This window comes from Nyctereutes procyonoides, unplaced genomic scaffold (assembly GCF_905146905.1).
Source record: "Nyctereutes procyonoides isolate TBG_1078 unplaced genomic scaffold, NYPRO_anot_genome, whole genome shotgun sequence".
NCBI lineage: Eukaryota > Metazoa > Chordata > Mammalia > Carnivora > Canidae > Nyctereutes > Nyctereutes procyonoides.
The window spans coordinates 28231307-28251468 of NW_026575043.1; the positions used below are offsets into that span (position 1 = coordinate 28231307).

The 20162-nt window shown below is 41.4% G+C and overlaps 1 protein-coding gene across 5 annotated transcripts in view; it reads right to left on the minus strand.

Moving 5' to 3' along the window:
• Positions 1 to 1748: 1748 nt before the first annotated feature.
• The window catches only part of A1CF (APOBEC1 complementation factor), an 80847-nt gene continuing 62433 nt past the window's right edge, over positions 1749 to 20162 (minus strand). The window contains exons 8-12 of one of the 5 annotated variants that reach the window (XM_055322988.1): positions 16367 to 16640; positions 14246 to 14427; positions 11423 to 11559; positions 10600 to 10739; positions 1749 to 7342 (exon numbers count right to left, since the gene is read on the minus strand). In XM_055322988.1, the coding sequence (XP_055178963.1) occupies positions 7194 to 7342; positions 10600 to 10739; positions 11423 to 11559; positions 14246 to 14427; positions 16367 to 16640 (882 nt within the window). In that variant the 3' untranslated portion in view covers positions 1749 to 7193. Of the gene's footprint in view, positions 7343 to 8549; positions 9739 to 10599; positions 10740 to 11422; positions 11560 to 14245; positions 14452 to 16366; positions 16641 to 20162 lie in introns of those variants that run through there. The other 4 variants (XM_055322985.1, XM_055322989.1, XM_055322984.1 and 1 more) reach the window with 4 other exon arrangements.

Here is a 20162-nt window from a genome sequence, read left to right on the forward strand (position 1 = left end):
AGCTGGGAAGCATACTCTGTTATAACCTCATCTCAGACGTGCTATCCGATTCTATCCATCAGAGGCCAGCCCCCAGATGCAGCCTGCCTTCAGGGGAGGAGGTTATGCAGTGGGGTTAAGACCAGGCGGTGGGACCCGGGGCACTGTCCCTACCACAAATGTGCCTTCAATGGGTGACTAGACTCCGAGAAATTCTGAGACAAACTGACAGCTTCCTTCTAGTTGGGGAAAGAAGGGGGTGCCACGCCCAGGGCCTGCTGACCTCAGGTGCTTTGGTTCATCTCACCCTCATGTCTTTCCTGGGGCAGGGGTTGTGACAGGCCCTGCTGTTGCCCTGCAGTACCCATTATTCCATTCCTCCCCAGCAGAAGAGTTCCTTATGGTCACCCAGATGAGGACCACCTTCCACATCTTGTCCCTGGGTGTGGCCCTTGCTGGGCTCTGCCGGGGGGAGGGGATGGAAGCCCCTGGGAAGTGTGGCACCTGGCAGTCGGTCTCCTTAAGGGAGAGCTAGCTAGGGCTCCTTCCCTCTCCCCTCTTACCCTTCCTCTGTCCTTGTATTTGGAATGCACAGGCCATCATCTTAGCCCTGAGGTCAGATCTTACAGGGAAGGAAGACCTTCTGTTCCTAATGCCCTGAAGCATTATACCCACATCCTACTACCTTTTGGGACTTTTGGGGGCCAGCGAATAGTTACCTTATGCAAGCCACTGCCACTGCTGTCCCTGGCAGCCAGACCCAGTCCTAACTAACTCGGAATTTAGTACTTAGAAGTGGGGGGCTACCTGCGATAGAAGCAGAAATATGCGGGGTTGGCCTGGTGCAGGGTTTGGGGGAACTTGTTGCAAAAGGCCAGGTGGTAAATATTTTAGACCTCACGGGCCACCTAGGGTCTTGTCACAGATTTTTCCTTTATGTTTAAAGCTTTTTTTTTTTTTAATTTGTTCTTATTGAAGTTCGATTTGTCAACATATAGTATAACACCCAGTGCTCATCCCATCAAGTGCCCTCCTGAGTGCCCGTCACCCAGTCACCCCTTACGCTCGCCCACCTCCCCTTCCAGGACCCTTTGTTTCCCAGAGTTAGGAGTCTCTCCTGGTTTGTCTTCCTTTATGTTTAAATGGCCTTTTAAAATGTAAAAGATGGGGATTCCTGGGTGGCTCAGGGGTTAAGTGCCTGCCTTCAGCCCAGGGCATGATCCTGGAGACCCAGGATCAAATCCCACATCAGGCTCACTGCATGGAGCTTGCTTCTCCCTCTGCCTATGTCTCTGCCTCTCTCTCTGTCTCTCTCTCTCATGAATAAATAAATAAAATCTTAAAAAAAAAAGTAAAATATGTCTTGGCTCAGTCCTTTGAAAAGATCACAACCATTCCTAGCTCAAGGACCAACAGAACACATAGCAGTGGGTTCAGGGCCTGGAGGGCTGGTTTCTGATCTGGGTTCTTGTCCATTAGGGATGGGCCAATGTTGGCCTCAGAGCCCACAGACCTTGCTGGAGTCATGCTTTCTCACTATCTGCACTTTCTGAGTACTACTCTTGTTTTCTTTATTGACTGGGAAATAATGTGCTTGATTATTAAACGTTACCTCTACCCTCAGGAGAGGCACAGAGGGCACTTTCATAAAAGATGCAAATGTAAAGAAATGGCCAAAAAAATACCTGCAATGTTAGGTCATTAATATTTAACTATTTACTCCAAAGGAGTAAAACTGTAGCACTCAGGAAAGAAGAAAAAGAAATCAGCAACTCACGTTGATACTTTTAAAACTTTATAATGTTACTTGAAAATTCAACTGAAACCACTTTGTCATCTTGAAATTACACGAGTCATCACAATACTGCATTACCTTTCATTTCATGTGATTTATGATCCTGTGGTACCATTATGTTTACATCTTCCAAACCAATGATCATTTTCCCAATGAACGGATGTTGTAATTTTACTTAGTATATTTAGACCGACCAGAGTTCTATAAAATACTGTACTCAGAGTACAAAAATAAGTGCCTTTTGCACCTTCTTTAATACTGTTTTTAATCTCTCTCTCTCTTTTGGTACCTCAGCTAACTAACGTCACATAAATAAAGTCATTAATAACAAAAAAGGACAAGAAGCAAAAGATGGTTAAACACCTGGAAAAGAGAAATGCATATTGCCGACAGTATTATTTTTGTTGGCAGGGAATAATGATACCTGGCTCTACTGCAGGCAGAAAAGTAGGAAAAAAAAAAAACTCATGAAGGAATAGAAACAAAATTACCAATAATCACATCAAACATTTAAACCCCTGATAACGATAGATTGATTTCAATACACTTATCTGCGGCTCTTATCCTACCATCCCCCAGATCTCTTAGGAATTACAGTGGAAAGTGCCAAATTTCAAAATAAAATGTACATCTGAATAGAACATGTATACTTCATTGCAGGTCATTTATTGCAAAACATATACATGAGGCTTGTTAAGAAGATTTTTGAATTTTATAAACACGAGTATATTTCGAAAACAAAAAAAGAAAAAAGAAAGAAAAAAAAACAAAAATAGTTAATAACCAAAATGTGTTCAAGAGAACAGCCAAGCTTGAGTACCTGCTCTTTAACATCACGAATCAGCATGCGAACTTGTCAGTCGCATGTTTTAAAGCTTCTGGACCTCTAAAAAAATCGTTCCTTCTTTTTTTTATTTTTTACACTGTCTTTTGTATTTCTCCTGGGGAACATACTTGAAGACTCATTTTACTTGAACAGCAGTAATAATAGGTGAAGAGTTAAAATGAATCTCTAAAAGGACTTACGGTGTCCAGCTAGTATTTGGCAATAATAGTTGAATCTTAAAATTTAGAACAGAGTTTGATTTCATGGTGGGGATTCTGACTAAGTGAAATGAGCTGCCAACTGGTGAACCTAAGTGCAATCATATTCAGTTTATAAAAACGCAGAATGGATCACCAGACCGCGTACCCCGCTGTGGAAATACGCACACACCGCTCACACATTCATAGTTCCTGGCGTTAGAGAAGGTGCGTAGTGAATACAGAATGATCATACACCCTACGGGGTAGAGCTTGTGGGTTTATAGCAATAGAAGATTAGGATTCGCTTAGTTCTTAATATTAGTGAAGAAAATAATGAAAGAGTAAGAAAAGAAGTACAGAAACAGGAAGATCACTATTGCCCGTCAGGTAGGAATGTTTCTCTGTCTTTCCATGGTACATTCAAATTCCTAAATTATGCTGTTAATAGGAATATTTTCTTTCAACAGGATCACAAAGTTCACTAAAAGTGTCACAGTTGAAGCTTAGTTTCATCTCGAACAGATTGTATCTCTGATACATAAAAATGTATCTGGAAGAGATATGAAAAAGTGCCAGGTCTCCAGGTTGAGTTGCAAGTTACCTTTCATCTCCTGGGAATTTCTGTATGGATGCGAGGAGGGGATAATTCATATTATCTTGGGGGTCATTGTTCACGTTTAGTTGTAGGTTGCTTTTGGAACATCTTGGGTAGGCCTGGAGTCACGCAGCAGTGATACATTTTCATTTTATCAGACTTCTTCGTAGCTTTGCGTAACAAGGACAATTTACTTGCAATACTTTCTTTACTGACCCTTATTCCTGAGAAAGGCACCCCGGAGAACCGCCCCGTCCCCCATGGATTCACACTGTGACCCTGTGAGCCAAGACTGAACTATAAAATAGTTATTGAAAAATAGCGTGAAAATGAATATACGTCAGACGTTATTGGAGGTGATATTTATGGAAAACTAAGAAAAGTCTATGTGATTGGAAGAACGTATGTATTCTTTCTTTTAAACTTTTAAGTAAAACTAAAACTAATTTCCTGAGTAACTATTGTCAAGACATAGCTATAGTGTGATTTCCATCCATCATTAAAAAGTCAAAGAACTGTGGTTCTTAGGGATTTGTCGAAGTCAGTGTTTTCTTAACACGAGGTAGCTTTCTAGCAGCATTTTGGGTGCTTTTACCCAAACATGGTGTGGTTTGGCATGATACCAGGTTTGGGTAGGGGTGGAACTTAAAGATGGTCTTTTAGTGATAGGAATGGGGTGGGAAGCAAGCACAGCAATTTGAGAATAGGCAGCATTTTTACAGGTAAGAAAATAAATGTCTCATCTCACAGTTGATTTTTAATTTTCACTAAGCTTTTCATTACCAAAATTTAGAAGCTCAATTCTAACTTACTAGATGCTTCTAAATTATTGGTTTGGGTATTCTGTTATCACTTGGTTGGTTGACTCATTTTATTTTTATTTTTATTTTTGGTTGGCTGACTCATTTGAATTTCCTCTATAAAGAGTCTTTTTTTCCCCCTAGGAAGCAATAAAGTAAGAAATAACAACAAAAAAATAGATGTCGATGCACAAGAATTTCCAAAGTCCAAAAACATAAACATCACGCAAAATAAGCCTTTGGTTCCACACATGATTTTTAACAATCCTATTTTTTGAAGTTTCAAACTCGTTAGAGCCGTATAATGAGTTTGTGGAGCTCTGTAGTTGCTCTCCATTACTTAATTTGGACAAAGTAAATACACACGGATGGCACAGTAGACACATTGATACTTCCTATGAGTATGTTCTAATGGAATTCAGAATATTTTCTAGATCTTACTAAAACCACTTCTACTCACTTGAATAAAATCAGTCCTTAGGAGGTTAGTGTACAAATACTTGTGTTTCCTTAAGCAAGGGTGTTCCCATAGCAATTTTCTTGATAATTTGCCGTTTTTGTATATTTAGGTTTCTGTTCTTAACCTTAAAAAAAAATTATGATGATTTAATCTGGAATAATGCTTCTTTTTTCTCGTAAGAGATTCCCATATTAACTAATTGTCCGTTCTGATTAAATTTAAACCTCCTCTGGATCAGACCTTCGACTTGGCACTGGCTGGACATGCAGAGCAGTGTTTTCAATATTTGAAGATTTTTAAAGAACATTAAAACTTTCACTCTTGGAATCTGGAATGCCTTTTTGGACTAAGTAGGAACTTGCCTGCCCCAAGGTCATTATTCTTTCTGAGTATAAAAGCAGGTCTGTGCCGGAATGTAGATTTGGACCTCAGAACTGCTGATGGGAGAATTTTTCACTTTCTCATTTAAAAATATTCGTTTGGTCCAAGAGTTAGTTTGAAGCCAATGTGAATTATATTCGAGTTTGTACGTCTTATGAGATGAATATTTGCAAAACTATGAGTTGGCTATCCGTTTTGCCTTAGACAGATTTTTTTCTTGCATTTTTCTGTTTAATGAAAGTGAAATAAATTAAAGAAAACATTAAGGGTTGGCTGGAAATGGACAGACCGGAGCCGTTCCCAAAGTGAGCTGCACATTGAAATCACCCAAGATCTTGAAACACTGAGGCCAGGCTCCTGCCCCATGGTACCCTACCTAATGGGTGCCAGGCGTCATCTTGTCATGCGCTCTGCAAGGTAGTCCAGCTGTTTCTAATGCACAGCCAAGCTCAGGAACCACTGGCCTCCGGAGTTTGAGCTGCAAAATGTAAAGCCAAAAGCACCGAACCTTTCAGAGTGTGAGCTGCGGCCTTGAGGTCTTTGCTATCTGAATGGACTTAATGGAACTGAACAGTTACAAGGACTTGCAATGATTATTGGAATTGAGCCAATTTTGACTAGAATCTGGGCTGATGTTGAATCCCAGGAGTCCATTCAAGAGTTGACAAATTTTTCTGTCTTTGGGTTTATGTTTCCCTTTGAGTCCTGTAGAATTTTACCAGGGCCAAGGGATTTTTTTTTCCCCCCGGAAATTCTGGTACCATATGTCTTAAACCACGAATGAGACAGAAGCAGTAGTGATAGGTGTTTGGAGTTCAGACCTCGATTGTTTCTGTTTTGAACAAAAAGAGTCATTTACAAGAATGGCAAGAAAGTAGTGCCTCTGCTCCCTCCAACCCCAGTTTTTGTAGCACCTACATCCCCAGGAGATGTTTCTGCAGAGAGGCCCTAAGCCCATGGGACTTTGGTCACTAACATCCTTGCTGGGAGTCTAAGAATCCGCTTCTAATCAGCAGTGGCAAGTTTAAGGTTTTCTGTGATGCCTTCAAGACCAAAGGACTCAGATATTGTAAAGCTGTCTGACACTTGTTGAAAACAGAAGGAAGGGAAGGCAGAGGATTTCTTGGCAGATTTCATATAAGGGGTTAGACAGTCCAAGGCCAGCCCCAACTGTCTCTGAATGCTGGATGCTGGTCTGGGTGCTGCAAGAAGACCAAAAAATGAGAGTAGATCTTCACGTCTCTGTTTGAAATGACTTTACAACCCATTTGCTGAATAGGAAAAAGCATCCTAGGTGATAGTCTGTATATTTGATGTGCTATTTTTTTTTATGGCACGAGATACGAGCAAAATGAAACTGGTAGGAAAACAAATCCATGTGGACGAGTCAAAATGTTTGAAATGAGAAGCCATTTTAAGTTGGGATGATTATTGTGTTGGAGGATCCTTGGGAAGGGTAGGTGCTCCAGGGAAGAAGAGGTGTGGGCTGATGAGCTTAATAAACAGGCTTGGATTCATTTTATCCTTATCTGTAACACATCACATTGAATTCCAGGAGGTCCCCAGGGGATGTGGGTGACAGGGCCTAGGACAGATAGAGGAGGTAGGATTTTACACCTGAAGTGATGCTGGCCCCATCAAATCTTGGGCTGTCTTTCATAGGTTCTGACCTGAGATGGAGATGCCCATGCGGTGGGCAACGGGGTAGGCATTTCTGACAGCATCCTCCACCCTCCCCCTTCCTGTCTGTGACTTCGTGGATCACAAAAGCAGCTGTGAGCTGGGGTTAAGACTCTGGAGTTTACTTGCCTCCCTCTGTTGCTCCTGCCGGGCCAGGTCTGCTCAGCCCCCTGAACATTTGCTGGTTAAAAGATCTCTCTTCATGTCGATGCATGCCCACGTCACTCAGGAACCTGGGAGAAATAACTTTTGGGGGGCACTGGCTCTTAAGATTTCTTCAAGCAAAAGGCTTCTTGACATCACATTTCACAGGGAATATGTCCTCATGTCATGACTCTAGAATTAGCATAAGCTGCACGGTCTCAGGAAGGGCATCCCTTTAGAAAAAGTATGACTTCTGATCATAAGGAAACTCAGTGAGAGGTTTATTTCTTCTAGATAGAGTTTTGTGTGTCTTAAATTAAAAGAAAGATATCTTCAGAAGGCTCCATATCCGTCCCCTCGGGCAGTGACTGCAAAAGTGGGGTAGACCTCATATGTCGTATATGCTAAGTCTTGTCCAAGGGTCACTGCTTGCTTGAGCTGGGCTGCGGACACAGGCGCCGCTGCATTGGGAACTGCGTATCCTGGAGGAGGAGGCAGAGAAAACTTCATCGAAAGCCATTCACATTTGCTCCCTGTTGGCTTATTGTCTACTTTTTTGGAATTTGAAAATTTAACACCACTTCAGGCCAAAAGTCAATATGTACATCTTAAAAAGTGAACTCGGGACATAGAAGCTAGACTCATTGACTAGGGGACAGGCAGCGTTCCTCAAAGTGAGGTCAGCCACGTGTGCCAGAACCACCGCATGCTTAGAAAATTGGAAACACTAGGGACGGAGTCCAAGAAACAGAAACCTAACAGGATGCCAAGTTGATCAAAGCTTGAGATTTTAGAACTTTTTCAGAGGCTCTCAGAGTTTATAAAGGAGGGGAGGCGATCAATGGGTTGGCAGGGCTGAGGGGTGGGGCTCTGGGGGTCGGCTTCTGTACCCACTCCCCCACCTAAATGAAATGTTGAAAACCATTGCCCTTTCCCAAGAAGGACCTAGAGGGCCTGGGTAGACCAGTAGGAGAAATATGGCAAGTTTCAGTGTGCTTCTACACAGCACCCTGAAAGCAGATACCTGGCCTGTTTCCATGTAGACCCCACTGTGAAGGGCAAGACCATTTTGCTTCACCACCAACTTGGTGAGGTGTGAGGTGTTTTCAGATGATGCTCGTCTTCGCCACCAGACAGCCAAGGGTCTGAGTGGTAAGGAGGGCATCATGTGCGGTCACACTAGGATCACGTCTGTCTGATTGCCATTCACTTTTACAGAAAAGGGCATAATAAGTGCTATTATATAAATGCAGCTGTTTCCCTGTTAACGTTTTAGGTCAAAATTAAGCCATTTCTGACATGATCCAAAAAATATGAAGATGGCAAGAAAAAGAGGGAAATTTACTTAAGCAACAAATGGGGGACCTGATTAAAACAACAACAACAACAAAAACCATACAAAAAAAACAAAAAAAAACAAACCCTTGTCCATTTGGTTTATGTGCTGTGGCCGTCATCCCAACCCCAGACACATTGATTTCTTTCTGGTGGCTTCTCAGGAAGTGGTGGCAGGAAGCTGGCTGGACTATTTTTTTTTTTTAATTAAATCCACTCCTTGGCTTGTGCACTTTGGCCAGTAATGCTGACTAATGCACTACTCAAGTTTGGTATGTTTTCCAAGGATATGAAAAATGTGCTACCAATTACTTTCATAATTTTGGAAATAGCGTTTCTAAGTAAGCGAGAAAGAAATACACATCTGTAAGAGGGGTGCGTGTGTGCCTGTGTGGTGTAGATTTTATCGTGGGGGGTTCTGAATTGTCTTCTTTCAGTTTGGCTACTTTCTTAAGTGCAAGAGTATTTGGATTCTCAACAGATTCTTCCCCAGGAGACTATTATTCTTTGCTCGACTCCACAGCAACGTTACGAGAGGCTCTCAATTCCTTAGGCTTTCCCAAGACCACTCTCATGCCCCGGATATTTTTTTTTTTTACTTCTTGGAGGAGCAAACAGAAGTGAGGACAAGACCAAACATTCGTAGGTGAAAGCAAATCCTTTCCAACGTGCAAGCGAACCGTAAAATTGTGACAGCGGCTTATGTGTTTTTATAGCACATTTGTGAGCTGTCTTTGGGGTGCAGCTTCCCGTGAGACAGGGGCTCCGGCTTCTCCAAGAACCAAGAAGCCCGGCCACGGGGTCCCCGTTAGACGGACATGTCAACACCCCGCTCTGTGGAAGGCTCAGGGGCCCTGCCCTTGGCGGTGGCACCTGTCGCCCTGGTAACCTCGTGGGGGTGCAGGGCCCAACTTCTCCGCGTTCTACGGATAAAGCTGGAGTTGAGGTCGTGTCCGCGTGTGACGTGTGGTTACTTGCCAGAATGGAAAACGTGTTTGCAGTTTTTGAGAAACCCAAGAAAACGAGAGTAAGGGCCTAGGTGTTCCGGATGGGGGGGACACCGCGGCTGTCACACCCGTGCGTGCCCAATACGGGCACCAGTGGATCAATAGAAGTGCCCCGTTTCGGGGTCCACTCAGATCTCTGAATTGGTCTAAAGGGAGGCAGGCCAACACAGTGACAGGCCGCAGTGGCTGATTTCTCCCAAAGAAATGAGCTTTTCCTGCTAAAAAAGAATGGGGTTATTCAAACTAAAGGCTAAGGAAAAGTTTCCAAAACAAATCTCTTGTCCGGTCACTTTTAATCTCTAGAGGGTTCATTTTTTTAAAGTTATTAGCATTTATTGTAGGTACATAACAAACGGGGAAAAAAGTCTTTTAAAAGCAGCCCTGGGGGATCCCTGGGTGACTCAGCGGTTCAGCGCCTGCCTTTGGCCCAGGGCGCGATCCTGGAGTCCCGGGATCGAGTCCCACGTCGGGCTCCCGGTGCATGGAGCCTGCTTCTCCCTCTGCCTGGGTCTCTGCCTCTCTCTCTCTCTCTCTGTCTATTGTGAATAAATAAATAAAATCTTAAAAAAAAAAAAAAGTGGCCCTGAAGGCATGTCCACCTACAGATGGGCTTTGTGCGAATAGCCTGCGCTCTAGGCCAAAATCATGGGACAGATAGATGAGAGCTGATCATCCACATACTGAAAGGCTCTGTCTCTCTCTCTCTCTCTCTCTCTCTCTCTCTGTGTTGCTCTCTCTCACACAGTTTTTGACTTAAAACAATTTTAGAGGGCGCCTGGGTGGCCCAGTGGTTGAGCGTCCGCCTTTGGCTCAGGGCGTGACCCTGTGACCCTGGGGCTCCCCACATGGAGCCTGCTTCTCCCGCTGCCTGTGTCTCTGCCTCTCTCTGTGTGTCTCTCATGAACAAATAAATAAAATCTTTTAAAAAAAACCAACATAAGAAAAATATGATGCACACATTTCTTTTAGAAAGCAAAGCAATAAAAGTCAAGTCGAGTCAAAGATGAGAATTGTGCAGGGAGTCCAAGGACTCCTTAAAAGTCAATTGACCTTGGCCACATTCCTTAGTAAGCATTTAGGTAAACAACTGCTAACAGGTAGTTCTAAACTCCCTTACTAGAAGTTAAAAACTCAACCCACCCAGATGCAGAGACTGGCCCTTTCAAGGTCACGCAGCTGCTGGAGTGGAGCTGAGACTAGGCCCCCTTCTGTTCCCTGCTCACTCCTCTCATCTCCCATCTCGATGCTTCACTCATCTGGCAAGTGCTTTTGGTCATAGATGGTGTAAATCTGTATTGTGGGTAGAGCTCAGAAACAGGTCCTGGAGGTCATGGTACCGAGGGAGGGTTTCCCAAACACTGTGGGCAGGGTGCCATCCGGGGCCCCACTTCCCCTACCTGGGAAGGTGGTGGCGGCGGCCGCGGTGGGGGCGTCGGCCCCATCGGTGGGAATGCCCAGGGTCTGCAGGGTGTACTCTGCCGCGTAGGTCTTTGCTTCATCCACGTACGCACTTAGCTTCGGAGGCGTGAAGGGGTGGCTGGAAGGCACATGCAGGCATTACATTTGAGGTGCTGAGATGGGAGGAAACCTAAGGCGTTACTCGTGTGTTAAGATGAGCAGATGTTGGACTTTTATGTGGCTGGGTTGCATTCTCCTTGCATTTAAGACTTCCACATGTCTGTGCACAGAGGAGCATTCGTGACCTGCCCCAGGACACTAGCAGTGGATGGCAGGTTCCTGGAACACACCTGCAACTCAACGCACAGGGGAAATAGGATGGTTCCTACAATGTGTAGGAATGCAGGCTGGGGGTGGTGATCCCCACCAACAGAGAAGATCTTTGACCCAAAAATGTAAGTGGCCGGGCGTGGTGTTGTTTATACAAAATGGCTACTCCCCAAGGTTCAACCTAAACACCGACACAGATAAGAGAGTAGGCTATAGTTTTCATCCCTGTTCCATTTTATGTTGGCAGTTTTTTTATTTGTTGATAATACTACACACTCTTCATTGTGTGAAATCCGGGGCCCCAGAGATACCAGTTTCTCAGCTGGCATGGACACCCCAACTACACATCTCAACATTGGCGTTTAATGAAAAACGAGCAAGTAGTACATGGAAATGTCTCTCTTATTTGGATAGTGATAAGATACACTTAACTTCTAAGAAACTCTTATTCTAAAAAGCTTGAAGGATTAGAAATTTGGAGATGTTACCCACATTGTAGGATTCTGGTTGGCCAGGGCAGGAATGGTTATCTTGTATAAGAATAGTTGTCTCTGATCTTGTCCAATGGCCGAGTGCAGCTGATACACTGGCTGTCCCCAGTTGTTTTTCTGACAAATTTCTTCTAATATCTACAAGAGTAAAAAGAAGTGATTTCCCTTTCAAATGTCACATTTGCATTATTTCTCCAGCTTTCAGGGTCTTAAACTCTAATCTTCAGTATTTAAGCTAATGTAAGAAAAATATAAAATGCCACGTTTTAATGACTCATAAAATTTAAGATGAACTCAACTTGAACTCCATTTAAAATGTGATGTAGATTAATTCGTAAAAATCATTTTCACACCATTTATTCTAATATGTTTTAGTTTAGTCCATTAGCTGCAACTTTTTTTTAACCAATAGTTTAAATTTATGATTTGTTTGATATATTTGTCCCATTAAAAAAATGGACATTTTCAGCACCGTGTGGCTGGATTTCCTCATTACTACCCTCTACCCTTCTGTTTTATAATGGTTTAGAGAAAATAACCTAAGAACATATTCTTACTTCATGTCATTTGCCATAGGATTTTAACTTCACATTTTCATAAAAAAGATCGAGTTAAAAAGTTTAATGGTTACTACTTACTGATGAGCATTAATAGATGGATGTTGACAACTGCAATGTCTTTGTTTGGCAAAATACCACTTCTGGCTAATTTTACAATGATCTGAATTTTAGAATCTTCCTGCGTGTTTTTTTTTTTTCTGCCTTTATTACTACTCCAAACTGAATCTTATCTAAAGGCACACATTTTTTTTTTTCATCCTGAAGCCATTTTTGGTGGCCCACCAGCCCTGATACTCCTATGAGTCAGAAGATTCAGGAAACTGTGCAAAACAGAGCATAAGTCTGAAAGGAAGAAGACTTTGGGGCAGGACAGTGACTCCTGGGCTGAGTTGATGGAGCTTCTTATCTCATCTGTTACGACACTAATCTGCAATGGCAGAGCATTTTCCAGCTTATTAAATTTGTAGATTGCTCCTATCTCCTCTACTGACTTTTATCAGCTAATCCTCTTGATTTTGTAGCATCTCTTGCCATCTACAAAGCATTCCCTAAGGTCCCTGGGCTCTAGTAGACTGCTTTAGTTGGCAGACAGTCTACCTGCCTGTTGGGCAGGACTCAAGGAAGACAGACTCTTAACTCCTGACTCTGCTGGGCACCCTTGTCTTGCTGCTCTAGTTGGACATTCATGACTCCCCCATGGCATTGTTAAGGTTCCATATGCATTGGTTGGGGTTGTTGGCACAGCCTTTAAATTCTAAGCTGTGCTTATAGAGATTCAGAGACAAATTAATTGAAGAACTTTTTCATCAGTTGAGAGAGGTGGTTACTTACCTATCACTATAAACCATGACCAATTTCTAACCTGGGTTTAATAGAAGAAGCAGAGATGATTCCTCACACTATGGCAGCTCTTTGAACTATTATATGGAATATATAATAATAATTATTTTTTATTTTCTTAAAAGATTTCTAAGTATTCTAGGTCCTTAACAAGGTTCTTTATTTTGCATTTTAACTCAAGATAGACTAGATGACAAGCTTTTGTGTTTTCTGAGCAAAGCGCCACCAGGACACTTATTAGAGTTTATAATGATGATCTTTTTATGTGTCTCTATCTTCTCCCTGGATCGCCATATGATTTTTCCTGGCAAAGATTCCATTATATTCCCTTTTCCATGCCCAGCACCCAACACAATACTTGGTGCCTGATGGATGCCCAAGAAATGGCTTTTGAACAAACAAGTGATTGCTGTTTACCACTCTGCTAGGCTTCTTTACTTTTGATTGCCTGGGTAGGGTGAGCAGAAACCTTAGATGAACTCATTTGTATGCATAAGAGAGCCATTGACCCTAAAAAATAATACTCACAATGAGCTTTTAGAAAGCCATGTTTCCTACTTGATTGCGATCATAAGGCTACCTCCATACATTTGGGGCTTGTGCTTTTGCGCCTGGAATAGGGACATTTCCTTGAGAGTCCTTAAACCGTACCTCAGAATGACTGGGTAAGATTTCTTCAGCCAGCATCTCTACAGAGAGCCTGACATGTACCGCACACCCATAGAGAAGAGGCTAAGCGTTAACAGAGATCCTGTTTTATTTTATTTTTAACCCTGTTATTCACTTTCCACCCTGGAATAGCTTTTATAACTCCTAATTTTCCAATAATAAAAACCACAGCTTCATGCAGAAACATGGAAACTTGGAGCTGGGGAATGAAAGCATTAAAACTTCACCATCATGCCCCTGCCTAAATTGTAATCTCCGTAGGAGACCTGATTTGATATAAGTGATGGCATTTCACAGTTAATACAAGCAATAATATCACCATGGATAGTAAAGTGTCCTCTCTTTTTAAACACAAATAAAAGATATCCTAAGGGTCTATATGTTCCCTGTCATGAAGATCCTTCATTAACCAAATGATACACAGTATGCATTTATTTTGAATTAGGGTCTTTGCATCATTTTGTTTTCATTTAAGGTATTGGTTGATAATTCCTAATTGCTCTCAGGATCTTCACATTCCAGTTGTTCAGATTATTTAGGGTGTCAAACTTCATTTTTAAGAAAGAGGATGATGGAACAGTGGCACTTAACAGCCAGCATTCTCTCAGTGTATGTTATGTTGATTGGCCACTTTATTTAACAAAACCAAAGGCAATAGCCCAAGTTTGGATCAAATCAAATCATTTGATGAAAGGTGGATGATGTTGGTCTTTGGCTTAACTTAAGGAAACTACCTCTAGAATAGTATTACCTACCTGGGGAGCAAGCTTAATTCCTTGGGGTTTTAAAGTGACAGGATTCATTGGGGTGAGCTCCATCCCAGGTAAAAGGTCATAGAGTTTGTCTTCTCTCTTGTCTCCCTTGACCTGGTATCCACGACCCAGGCCTGTATAGGCCAAATAGCCACGGCCGGCCAGTCCTCTCACTCCCGCGGCCCCTACAGGTACATTCATGTAAATTTCTAGGAACGTAAGAAGGCATTAAACTGAATCAAACCACCAGAAAATCACCCTGAATCTTACTGTAATGGAAAAGTTAGCCCAAGTCACATTGATAATTGCCCTGAAGATGCATAGAAAACTCTAGGGTTTTAATGAAATGAAACTCAACATAATGTAGGGCTCACCATAGGTGTCTTGCATTTTTTTTTTAACTGTCTGTGCAAGAAAGCCATCCCCTCAAAGCTATCAATAAGTACATGAGCAACTTTAAAACTTTGGCACAGAACAAAATTTTGCAATTTCTGTCTTTGGTTGACCTTTTGTTGACATTTCTCTACTGACTCATGAACGTTGGGAAGGTATTTAAACATCCCAGGATGGTATGGCCACATGTATTAAAATAAGTCTTGCATTTTTATTATTGATCAGTAAATCAGAAATGAGTTCTGGCTTCCTCAATAATTCCATCCCCAGTGATCAGTTGGGAAACATTTGAACATTTAGAAAATGTGTTTATAGGTTTGCTATTTTCTGTTTCACGTTCAGACAATGTGAGGCTTAAATTTCCATTGAGTTTCATTAATAGATTCCTTTTGATTTTTTTGTTTTACCATGTTGCTACTTTGATTTCCTATTAGTGGTGTAAAGTGATAAAAAAATTAAATTGATTACCCATGAATATCATTCATTGATTCCTTTCTGGTTATAAAGTATTTTTTCCCTTGGAGTGGAGTTTGTTTTTTTCCTACATTACAACTGGTTGACAATTTATATTTAACGTACGAATTATTTAATAATATGATTTCAGAATATAAATGCAGAATAAGTTAATGATATAATTTGCCATGACAAACATAGGTTATCCTAGAGGAAAACCTGATGATTTCTTTTGCATTATAATTTTGGGTGGAATGATTTTATTATGATTATGGAACTTATAAGGCTCCTGACGACTAGAGATCCTAGATTGGTCTATTCGGTTTTCCTGAAAAACAGTAAAACCCAGTAAGATAATTGTTTTCCCAGTAATCTGGACATGCCCCTTTGCTTCCAAGTAAAACTCAAGGATAGAGTTAAATACACAGTTTGTTGTCAAATTGCCCAGAATGGTGTCAAACTTGAAGATAGAACTGGGATTCTTTTGGCATTAACTCTGTCCTAGCAGAACTATTCTGAAGTATCCCATTAGTCAGAGACAAACTAGTTTACTAGAAATAAAGAAATGCTCTCCTTGTCTATATTGAACTGAGCTGAGGAACTTCTTGAACATTAGGAATTTTTGTAGGATTACATAGGAAAGATGTGTTGCTAGGTAGTTGGTCTTTTTTCCATTTGGACGTTACTATCTAGTTCCCCATAGCCTGGAGAAATAGGTTGATTTCTCAATAGTGTGGCTTTTTAGAAGGCATAGCATGCATTTCCTAGGGGAGGTCAGGTGAGAGTATCTCAAATATCTGTTAGAATATGTTTCCGATAATCTGTGATTTATGTAGGAATATAATGCCACTGAGTTACCATCAAATACACACATGCCTTGACATGTTTTTTGATTTGAGATAATTGGTTTCCATTGGACCACCCTGCTCTCACTTGGAAGTTTTCTAATGAGTCACATATGACTGCAGTATGGTGCTCCAATGCAAGGGAGAAGCTAACTACTTAGTCTGCACAAATTTTGCAGGTCCGTGTAAGATCAAATGTACGCATTAGACTCAGTTCTGCTAGGTTCTGACCAAGTTTTTTCAATAACCAGTTGTAATGTGAAAAAAGATTTTTTACGGAAGAGCAACTATTGATAAAATAACACTTGATTATTCTAAAACAATTTCCCAGTCCTTTTCTCCCGGTGGGCCTATCTAATTTGTCTAAGGCTATTGCAGTACAAATCATTTGAAATTGTAGAGTTATTCTAGGGCAAGAGCTGATGAGCGTTACCTCTCACAGAAGGAGCTCGGATGATGGCCCTGTTGCCAAGGTGTCCTTTGGTGGCTGGGAAATGAAGGCTGGGAATTGCTGTATAGGCCTGAGGAGCATAGAAGACAGGAGCTCCAAGGTAGGTCGTGGTGGGATCATAAACATGGCCCAAAGAGTAGGTGTACTCTCCTTGCAGCATGCTGCCTCTTCCGCCTGTGCCTCGGGTGTACCTAACATAACTGTCTTTGTCCACTGGCTTGGCTAGGGTCACTTCAATGGGGGAACCATCCAGCATCTGTCATAGAGAACAAAGAAGAAACAACATGAGAAGATATGAAGACAACCAAATGTGGCTGGTCTCTTGAGTCAGTCAATTTGTTGTTCTGTTCACTGACTGTGTCACTTATATGTATCCTGTCTCCTCATAGGTTCACATTTGTGTGCCAATTGAGTTTTCCTGAGTGGTTTTGTTGGGAAATTGCATATAATATGCAACAGGTTTGAGAGTAACAAATTGGCCACTTTCCACTGATGTACAAGGTTATAAATTATGTGATAGTCACTGTGACAGGACATTATGTGATATTTGTATGCGATATATGTTTTAAGTTACATATTATAAAATTCTAAGAAATTTTAGGTTAATAATTGGTGGAATATAATGTCTACTACATAGTATAGCACAATGAAGGCAGAAGGGAACACTACGAAAATCTTACCGATTGTGAACACCATGGCATGGCTAGCTGCATCAGGTCTCTCTGGCCACCAGCCCGCTAAAGGGTTTACTTCTTAAAGCAGCCATATTTATAGGTAAGTTTTTATTGGAAGAGAAGAAAGGCTTAAAAGTGGGGCCCTATTTAAGAAGTGGAATCAAGGAGGCTACGGTGTTGTTCCCCACAGGTACCCGTGAACCGACATTTCGATCTGAACAGCTGGGAACTGTCAGGGATGGTAGGGGCAGTACTGCAATTTCTCAGGTCATGCACGTCTTAAAACTTGTCCTAAAGAATTATCAGAGACGTTTTTTTCTGATGCAAGTTTTTGACATTTTGCAAATAGATCCAGATACTGAAGATAATGGCTGTATGTAGAGCTACACGCGCAACCCACTTTTCCGTATTGCTTGCATACACTGGAGACAAGCGGGCTCTCAACAAGTGCTTGATGGATTGAGGTAATTCTTATCGATGGGACACAGTATTGTGAGGAAGCATTTGTAGCATCTTATGAATAACACTATCATAAGCCTCTGTTTTTATAAAGGAAAAAATAATATAAAGAAAAAAACATGAAGCATCCCCTCAAGAATTTCCTTTCACAACAGCTCGCCATTTTGTGAGTGCTTTGGTGGTTCTGTGATCATTGAAGTCTGCTGGTTGTCCTGACCATTTTGATTAGCCTTGGAGCATCATATTCCTAGGTTTACATATCTGCCTTTCTTTTTGGGAGCAGGAGCCATATCAAAGATGTTGGATGGAGTACACTGAGAAAGAGAATCCTGATGATATTCAACCATGTCACACTTGCCTTGATGTAATCAGAAGAAACAAACCTAAGTATCCAAAGGAATGGAGTGCTCTTAGATAGAATATTTTTTTTCCTTCAGTCCTGTCTTAAAGAAGGTCGGAGACCCAAACAGGTCTCTGCTTCTAGGCACTCCCGTATCAAGAGACATTTTTAATGGAGTGATTCTTTACTGCAAAGTCAGATTCCATATAATAGATTTAGTCTTGCCTTCATCTGCCTCTGTAATAGTGTTTTATTTTATTTTTAAAAAGATTTTACTTATTTATTCATGAGAGATACAGAGAGAGAGGCAGAGACACAGGCAGAGGGAGAAGCAGGATCCTTGAGGGAAGCCTGACACGGGACTTGATCCCAAGACCCTGGGGTCACGACCTGAGCTGAGGGAAGATGCTCAACCACTGAACCACCCAGGTGTCCCTGTAATAGTGTTAAAAGCTCAGTTTTGATTTTTGTTATTCAGTCTAGATATTTCAAGAGCTAGGACAATATCTTATTAATCAGGATATTCCCAAGCCCAGCAAAATTCCTTGCACATCACAGACATCCACAAGTATTTCTGGAATAGATAAACAATCAAATGCAAAGCTCAGTTCATCACTTTTCTCTCTAAATAGGTTTCCTATCCTGGCTTCCCTGCCCCTATCATCCTGGTCTCCCATATTGAAAACTGATGACTCTTGCTCATTCCAACATCCAATCAATTCCTGGCATTTTCAGACTCCTCCAGAGTCCTCTCCTATTTCCTTGTTCAAACCCTATTTCCTCCCATTTGGGTGACTGTAATAGTTTTTCAAATAGTTCCAATATCACTGCTTTCCAACTCCATAAAATTGCATCTCTTAGGACATTCATTTACTTAAATTCTAAATTCATTTCCTTAAATTCTAAGTGTGATCATTACTCTATTGCACAAAAAGCTTCAGAGTCTCACCTTGTCTCATAAGTTAACTATTTATATGCATATGTATATAGACTTAAAGCTTGCTTCGTTCCTAGGCAAACTTACTTTTGATTTTCCCATACCGCATTGTAGTTAAATATAATTATAATTTGGTATATATTTTAAAATATATATTTAACCTCACAATGTATATACATCACTATAAAACTAGCTATAAAAATTGGGGGCAATTTGTATTTTCTCCATTGTGATTATTTCAAGGTGACTAGTTAGCAATTTAATTTATGATAATTATTTTAGCATTTATTTATTTATTTTTTTATTTAGCATTTAATTTATGACTAACTCTTACTTCTCAGCAATCATCATGCATCCTCAAGAATGTTTTCTTTTTTAAGATTTTATTTATTTATTGAGAGAGAGAGTGCACACGAGTCAGGGGAGAGGCAGAGGGAGAAGCAGACTCCCCATTGAGCAGGGAGTCTGACACAGGGATTGATCCCAAGACTCTGAGATCATGACCTGAGCTGAAGGCAGATGCTTAATCTACTGAGCCACCCAGGCACCCTGTATGATTGTTTTCAAATCCAGAAATTAACCTACAAATTGTTTGCAAGGTCATAAAAGTTTTATAATACTAAACGTAATCATCAATAAAGATGAACTGATGTTTTGTTTCACGGACACGTACTTAAATTTGCATTCATTTTTGCTTTACAGTTTTCTTTTTGTGTCCTGGAGTCAGTGTTTTTTTTTTTCCCTCCAGGGCTCAAACATGTCTACAGGCCTCAGATTGGCCCCTAAGCCCAGCCCCCACACCGTGACTGAAGGACTTACTCTGGGAGGTGCTCCCTTAGCCCAGGGCGTCCTTCGGCCAAAGATCCCCACTTCTCACAAGGAGAGATGCTCTACACAGTCCTCTCCCCACTAGGTTTCCTGTTGCTTCTGTCCCTTGTCGCCTTGATTCCGGTAGTGTTGTGAGCCTTGGCTTCTCCACTGTCTCGATTCCCTTCCCCACAGTCACCCTTCGGCACTTGGTCCCCTCACCACCTGTATGCTGTTAGGACTAACTACAAAACCCAACAGGCGACATGGTCCTACGTGCATGATGGTCTAACATCTAATTGTTGTGCTTTCACTCTTCCTCAGTCACTTCTTGCTCTTTCCAAATTCCATGCCTCTGAGACTCCCTCCGTTTCTGTGATTTTTCCTTTGGGAATTTTGCCCAGTGTTTATGGCTTCTCGTGGATACTATCTTCAGATCTCCATGAAGATTTTCTGATTCCTTATGGCTTGCTCCTCCTTCCTTTGGACTTTCTCACCACTATTTCTGTATGGATATATTTTTAATGAAACTTAGTTGACTCAACTATGAAAGATGTTTGT